Here is a 7,153-nt window from a genome sequence, read left to right as displayed (position 1 = left end):
AGTGGCAAGGGAGGTATTGAGAGGACAGGGATGGCTACAACGTGCTGCAAACTGAGTGAGGGTCCCCACAATCCTCAGCAAAGGTCTGTGGTGTGCAAGTGGGGAGTAGAGGGCCCCCAAGTTCCAAAGGAAGGGAGGTACTCGGGAGCTAAAGCCCTTGGCTGCTGTGGTAGCAGCTGCAGATGGCAGCTCGTCCACAGTGCACTTCGAATGAGGTCATATGAGCGGGACTCTGGAAATGGCTCCGAAATCAAGAGAAAGGGGTCAGGGTATGTGGGAATCCGGCGGGGGTGGGGGGTGGATGAAGGAAGGTGTCCTTCCTCTCTCCAGTGCAATTTGGTTTGGTGAGTCTCAAAGCTACCAGATGGCACTTCCCAAGTCAGGCCCCCGCAGGAATCAGGGTGGGCTGCGTGCCTCGGCCCCTGCCACAGGGACAAGCCACACCAGTGGCCTCCCTGAGCTCCAATGGCCGGATCTGGGGGTTCTGTCTGGGTGCACACCTCCTTGCTGTGGCCAAGTTCCCCCCTTCTCTGAGCACCAGCTTCATCCTCTCGAATGAGGACATCGATTGCTACCTTGGCACGTTACTCTCTTCATCCTGTGAAGACTCATTAGGCTTATCCTACAATTACTAGCTGGCCCGAAGAGATATCTCCTGAATCCAGATTAAGCTGGAGTCTCCCAGGCTCATCTGGCATGTCTTCCCTGAAGTCTGCCAAAACCCACACCCTTGCATTTCCAGGGACTCCCCTTAGCCAGCTGGGCAGAAAACCCAGCATGGTTCAAACAAGCTGACAGACAAGCGGGAGAGGACTCACGGGCAGACGGCCTCCCTCAGGTCTCGGGTGGAGCTCTGGGACCACAGCAGCAGCGGGCCATCCCAGCGCCTTGGGCTCAGCAGCGCCCTCATTCTCAGGCCGGCGGCTCTGCCCTGAGGGGAGCAGGAAGGTCACCAACTGCCGCAGGCGGACCTCAAGCCCCTCCCACTGCTGGAGCCTGACCTCCCCCGGCCCCACCCCTTCCCCTACCCCAGCAGGACGAGAGCTCGTCTTCCCCTGGCTTCCAACGTGAGGCCCGGCCCTGGGCCCCGATTGGGCACTGCCCCAGTCCGGAGCCAATCACAGTGGCCAGGGAGGTGGAACGCACCGATTGGCCAGGGCCAGGTCATGTGACCATACTCCCCAGGAAACTCAAATATTACCAAGATTCCCTAACAAACCAATGAACAAAATTATCCAGTAAAGGCAAACCGTACATTTTAATGAGGCCAATGTCACAGAAAAAAAAAAAATCCTTCACAATGAACTGCTCAAGGAAGCTACTAAATAAGCTTTCAGAAAAGTGAAGTCGTTTTTTTTTTTTTTTTTTTTAATAGGGTGACGGAGAGCTATACCTTTCCCATCTATGTGAATTTAGGTTTAAACTAGATTTCCCTCGGCTATTATATAAGACAAAAAACCCCACATCACCCCCTTTCACTCCCCCCACCCCCAAAAAGTGTTTTAGTCTATTGAATTTTTGTGTCCTCAGTTGTGTCTGATTCACGGCAACTCACGAACTCCACACAGCCAGGCTCTTCCGTCCATGGAATTCAGGGCAATTTTTTCTGTCACAGCAAATGCCCACCCTGGGTGATCCAAAGGCAAGGGCTCAGAGGCTCCTGAGAGACTAACTCCTTTCAGCTGAGCACAGAGCTGGCTCCTCACTGGGATGCCTGTGGCCTGGGGCTCCCAGAGGGGAGAGCAGCACTCGCCCCACCGTGTGGTCACTGCTGGAAGTGCAGGCAGCTCCTCACTCCCCCTTGACAGTGTCCCTGAGGGCAGAACAGTGTGAATCTACTCAAGGTGGAAACGCAAACTCCGATGCAACCAAACTTCCCACAAGGTCTCCAAAACCACTCAGGAACAGGGAATTGGAAACTGCAGGGCATGACATGAATGGAGATGGAGACTTGACACCTTACACCGAGTTCACTTCCAGTTATCCCTAGACAAAGTTTCCATGAAAACTTGTCACAAATCTAGAAGAGCAATGAGCAGAAACCGGACATGTGCTTTGAGTCTTCACACACAAAACGAAAAGGCAGCTCACAAAACAACCCAGAGAATACAGTGGACTTTGCAAAATCAAAGATATCTACTGTGGGAAAGACCTCATTACAAAAGCAAAAGACAGGTCATACATCGCGAGACGAATGAGTGGAAACACAAAGCTTCTCAAGGATGTGTCTCCAAACAGACAAAGAACACCAACACGACAAGCCTGTGAAAACTAGGGAAAGGTCTGAAGGGACAGCAGACTGAGGAAGACACACACAGAGTATCCCGGATGATGTCCAGCACTGAGGGCCTGGAGAAACAACAGTCTAGTTGCACTCCCTCAGGCCTGTGTGACCCTGGATGAGGCCTCTGTTTCCCGGTGGCTCTGAGAGATGGACAGGGAGGAAGGGGAAGAGAAATCACTTGCATTTCTAATACTCACAGCAAAGTCTTCCAATGAGAAGGGAATTATCACCCCCACTGACAATGCCATTCACTGAAGTGATACCCACGAGTCCATCTAACCCAGAAGGGAAGGAAGGACCTGTCCTGACAAAACGGCGAGAGATGGAAGAAGGAAGATCAAGCCCACACCAACCACTGGAAAGAGAAGCTGTGCTCAGGGCTTGAAAGAATTCCTATTGGGAAAATGATGTCACAGCCCCACAAGGCAATCCACAGCTTCGATGCTATTCCTCCCAAAATGCCAATGCATTTTCGCACCGAACAAAGAATTGCAAAAGGGGTACGGAAACAGAAAAGAGCCTAAATTGTCAATACAATCCGACGAAAAAGCCCCGATACGGACATCCAAGGTTGTGTGAAAGGAAATTAGACGACCAAACTAGGATCCTCAGGAGAGTATCGGAGAAGGCGATGGCGACCCACTCCAGTACTCTTGCCTGGAAAATGCCATGGACGGAGGAGCCTGGTAGGCTGCAGGCCATGGGGTCGCACAGAGTCAGGCACGACTGAAGTGACTTAGCCGCAGCGGCAGCAGCAGGACAGTATGCTATTGGGAATACAACAACACACACAGATCCAGATCGATGGAATAAAGTTGAGGGTCCAGAAACAAACCCCGGCATCCATGGTCAACTCATCTCTGACACAGAAGGGGAGAATATCCAAATGGGAACAAGAAAGCCTCTTCAATAAATGTCCATGGGAAAACCAGACAGCTACATCTGAAGAACGCTATTGGTTTTGATCTCACACCACCTCAATATCGGGGAAAAACCTCACCCTAAAGACTGATATCATGAGATAGCTAGAAAGAAGCGTAGGTCAAAGGCTCCTTAACATCAGAGTCTCCTTGCCATTTGCTGGGCGGAGGTAGAAATGGGTCTCTTCAAGTAAGGGAAAGAGGAAAACGAAGTACGCCAACGGGTTTCCATCCAATGGAACCTCTTCACAACAGAGAAGCTAAGCATTCAGAAATGCAAAAGATAGGAAACGGAACATGAGAGACTCCTTGCAAGTGGTGTATCTGAGAAGGGGTTCATATGGAAAGAGACGAAGAATGCACAGCACTCAGATTCCAAGAAACACCACCACCACCCTTGACCCTTCCCCCATGACCAACTCCGACCTAAAGCCTTTCTCTCCCTCTAACCTATCCCTAAAACATAACCCTCATCTAATCATATACATGTGCATTCCTAGCATCCATCCATCCACACACGAGAGAGAAAGAGGAAGACACAGACTGAATCGAGAAGGGAAAAGAGAGGGACAGAGCCAGAGAGAGACACGGAACCAGAGAGAGGAAAGGAATCGACGGTCCAGACTTTTCATCAATCTGTCTCGAAGGTAGAAGCAACGACAGCGCCCATCCACCCCAGAAGGGGGAAAAGGACGGAAGGTTTGGAGAGGAAAAGACAAGAACGCAGGGAGCCCTTAGAAGCTCAGCCACCCGCAGAAGCCGAGCTGGGACACTTGAACAGAATCTCAATGGAAACAGAGGACCAGAAAGTTGGCTACTCTTTTCTATAAGAGAGGGAGACCTTCGAGTCTTCCTTTCGGTCCTCCAACTTGGATGCGGGGTCTCAAAACAGTCAGGAGGGGGAGTGCCTTTTCCTGGGTACCACGGCGCATCCAGGCCTCGTTCTGCCCCATTCTGTGCTGTGTCAGCCCTGGATGGAGTCTTTCTTTCTGAAGTCTCAGCGCACAAGCTCCACGTGATATCGGCCCCAGGTGGAAAGGCATGGAGCTGCTCGTAGGCCGACAGAACTAGGAAGCAGATGGGAGAATGACCCCCACTCTGCAGATGGAGAGACTGGGGAAACCCTGAGGGGCATACGCTTGTCCAGGGCCACACCACTTATGAGAAGAAGGAGCCTGGTCTGAGAGCAGCGGGGTCCTCGGAGCTCAGGCCCTGGCTGCACCCAGGCCTCCCCAGGGCTGTGGGCTGGGCAGTGTGGCTGTCACTGTGCCTGCACATGGCCTAAGGGGGGTGGTCGAGCAGTCAGAAACCCAGAGATTCCCTTGGGAAGCTTTGGGGAAGGGACCTCAGCACGAACCCCAGGAAATGATGTCACCTGCCGGCAACAGAACCCAACAGAACCCGCAACCCGGGTATCCAGGCCTCCAGAGCGGAGAGGAGCCCCCAGCCAGATCACTTGCTGCCAGGATGTTCTGCTGTTTGCCCCTGCCCAGAGGCCGGGGCCTCAGGAGAGCTCACAGGCAGTGTGCGTGGGCACCCTGTCAACGTTGGCTCAGGGCACCCCCGAGAGGCCTCTGGCCCTTTGCCCGGAGAAACAGAAAGGTAACACGGGGAGCCCCAGGCCGGGCCAGGCCACCTCTCCCATGCCACCCGGAAACACCGGGTCCTTTGCCTGTGTGTGTGGCTGCGGGTTTCTCGGGGTGTGTCTCCCTCAAGGAAGCCCAGGCGGATGTGGGGTCAGAAGCCGACGGGCAAGTTGTGTCCACACCCCAGGGGAGAGCAGGCTGGCTGGGATGGGGAGAGTGCGGGCAGCGCCGGCCGCCCAGGCTGGCCTCACACCCTCAGGTGGGTCTCTTTCCTCCCGGGTGGGGATCTGAGCAGACACACGTCTCTGACCCTTCTGGGAAGAGAAGTTCGAGCAGGCAGAAGCAGCGGCTCCACTGGCCAGGCCCAGCTCGGAAAAGTCCCAGCACGGCTGGCTGACGGTCACTGTCGTTGCAGAGCTTCCCACGTGATGAGGCCGAGGACGGGGACACCCCGTCCACCTCCCGGAGGGAGGGGTCGGAGCACCACCCCCCCGCCCCTGAGGCCCAGTGCAGGCTCCAGGTGAGCGTGCCCACGGAGGCATCAGCCCCACCGGGGGCGAAGCGGAGGCGGGGAAGGCCTGCTGCCGAGACACCGCCCAGGATACACCCGGCGGCCCAGTCTGAGGCTGCCACGGAGCTCAGCACACCCGGCTCCGACCCGGAGTCCCGAGAACCCCGGCCTCTGAGGCAGCAGGAGGACCTGGAGCCCAGCACGCCAGAGCACAGAGGTGAGGACGCTGGGGCTGGTGCACGGGAGTGTGTGGGGAGGGGGTGCTGAGCTACACAGGGACGAGTCCCCGAAAGATGCTGCTGGGCCTACAGCAAGCGCTGGCCTCACATCCCCACCCCCATCTTGCACACTTCAGTCCCAAAAGACATCCGACCCTGGGTATTCTTTGGGAATCTCTTGGAAGCTTTCTGTCCCGGGATACGCACATGCCAAGGCTGGCCTGTGGGCAAACTTTGCTTCTCCCCCAGCTCTAGCACTGGCCTCCAACTGGAACCAGGCTCCACTTCCCAGACCTGTCCCTACAGAGGTGGTGGCTCCAGGTGCAGGACCCAGGGATCCACCGAGGGCAGATGGAGAACCGAGACTTGCCCTCGCAGAGACACCAGGCCAGCTGGGTTCTGGCCAGCACACCGGGCAGATCGGATCTCCGTGCCTGCAGGACCCCCAGCCCCAGGCACTGATGTCCCACCCCCTCAGCCAGAACCTCCACCTCCACGTGCACCTGTACCTGCTCGGGCTTTGGCAGGAGAACCCGAGGCAGAGGAGGAGTCACCGCCTCGGCAGGGAGAGCCTGCCCTGGCTCCCGCGCAACACCCAGACGCCGACGATGACTCACCCGCCCCTGCAGGAAGAACGAGCCCCCGCTCTGGACAGAGACCCAGAGCCCTTGCCGGAAACACCACGTCCAGGGGAGCGGTCGGCTCTGCCGCCTCCATCCCTGTCGGCTCACCGTGGACGCCGTCAACTCGGTCTGCCCCCAGGGGACATGGAGTTCCTTTCCCCTGAACTGCTTTGCATTTGGTTTGTTTCCACCTTACTGGTGATGTTTTACTTTTTGTATGGTTTCGTGTATTTTTGTTGGTTAAGTTGGGATTAGTAAACTTTTTCATCATTGTTGCAATTTGGGAACACTGTTGTGTGACTCTGGTGATACTGTGTTACCATCACCACTTTGTGGTTTCAGACCCGTTTGATCTTTATGCCCCACCCCCCAACAAAGCCTGGATTCAAGGCAAGCACGCCCTGTTCATCCCTCCCCCCGATCCTGAACACAATTTCAACTTTTCTTTCTGCATTCCTTCCTATATTCTTGGTGTCCCCAATCAATGACTCTCAGTGAAATGACTGAAGGAGTTTCTTTCGGACTCTCCACCTACTGTAAGACTCCATTGGAGAGTTCTCATTTTTATGTCATTTGAACTAGCCTTTGATAGCTGACAGGACGGTGTACGTCCTTTCAAGATATCATGTGCCAAACGAAGCCCTGTTGGCAAATGCCATCATTATCTCCAGGCAGGCATTGCTGTTTGAAGGGTGACATCTCAGCCAGAAGGCAGAGGCTGAGCTCCTCTTGTTGCACCAGCTCCCAAAAGAAGCCAAGAAAGGGAGCTGGAACAACAAACCACCCCAACGCCCAGGAAAGCGTTCTTCACGACAGAAGGCTAGAAAATGACCCAACAACCTTGTGGCCCAGAACCCCTCTAGAAAAATCACTGTTCCATAAAAAAGAGAAACACGTGGGAAGTTCCAAGGAGAGGCAATGCCCATGGCCAGTGTACTTTAGAGACGGCCTGACCGCTCCGGGGAAGACACGCACCGACGGAACCCCTTGGGAAACAGCAGTGAGAGTCCT

The 7,153-nt window shown here is 54.9% G+C and overlaps 1 protein-coding gene across 1 annotated transcript; it reads left to right on the top strand.

Annotated features, from left to right (window-relative positions):
• Positions 1 to 1,356: 1,356 nt before the first annotated feature.
• On the top strand, positions 1,357 to 6,421 carry LOC145529871 (uncharacterized). Its single transcript, XM_081550635.1, has 3 exons — positions 1,357 to 4,806; positions 5,206 to 5,518; positions 5,769 to 6,421. Exons 1-3 carry the CDS (start codon positions 4,570 to 4,572, stop codon positions 6,395 to 6,397), a joined length of 1,179 nt encoding a protein of 392 aa, XP_081406761.1. The 5' UTR covers positions 1,357 to 4,569; the 3' UTR covers positions 6,398 to 6,421.
• Positions 6,422 to 7,153: the final 732 nt, after the last annotated feature.

The sequence above is a fragment of the Giraffa tippelskirchi genome, chromosome 12 (genome assembly GCF_054371585.1).
Source record: "Giraffa tippelskirchi isolate mGirTip1 chromosome 12, T2T-mGirTip1v1.2.pri, whole genome shotgun sequence".
NCBI classification, from domain to species: domain Eukaryota; kingdom Metazoa; phylum Chordata; class Mammalia; order Artiodactyla; family Giraffidae; genus Giraffa; species Giraffa tippelskirchi.
Note: the sequence above shows the minus strand (reverse complement) of the source record. Positions and strands in the feature narration are given on the sequence as shown.

What these genes read in the sequence shown, in the direction of transcription:
- LOC145529871 (XM_081550635.1), top strand. Translation starts at nt 4,570, where the DNA reads ATGATGTCACCTGCCGGCAACAGAACCCAACAGAACCCGCAACCCGGG. An exon ending in TTGCCCGGAGAAACAGAAAG is followed by an intron (nt 4,807 to 5,205) that starts GTAACACGGGGA and finishes CTGTCGTTGCAG; the next exon opens with AGCTTCCCACGTGATGAGGC. An exon ending in CAGCACGCCAGAGCACAGAG is followed by an intron (nt 5,519 to 5,768) that starts GTGAGGACGCTG and finishes CTTCTCCCCCAG; the next exon opens with CTCTAGCACTGGCCTCCAAC.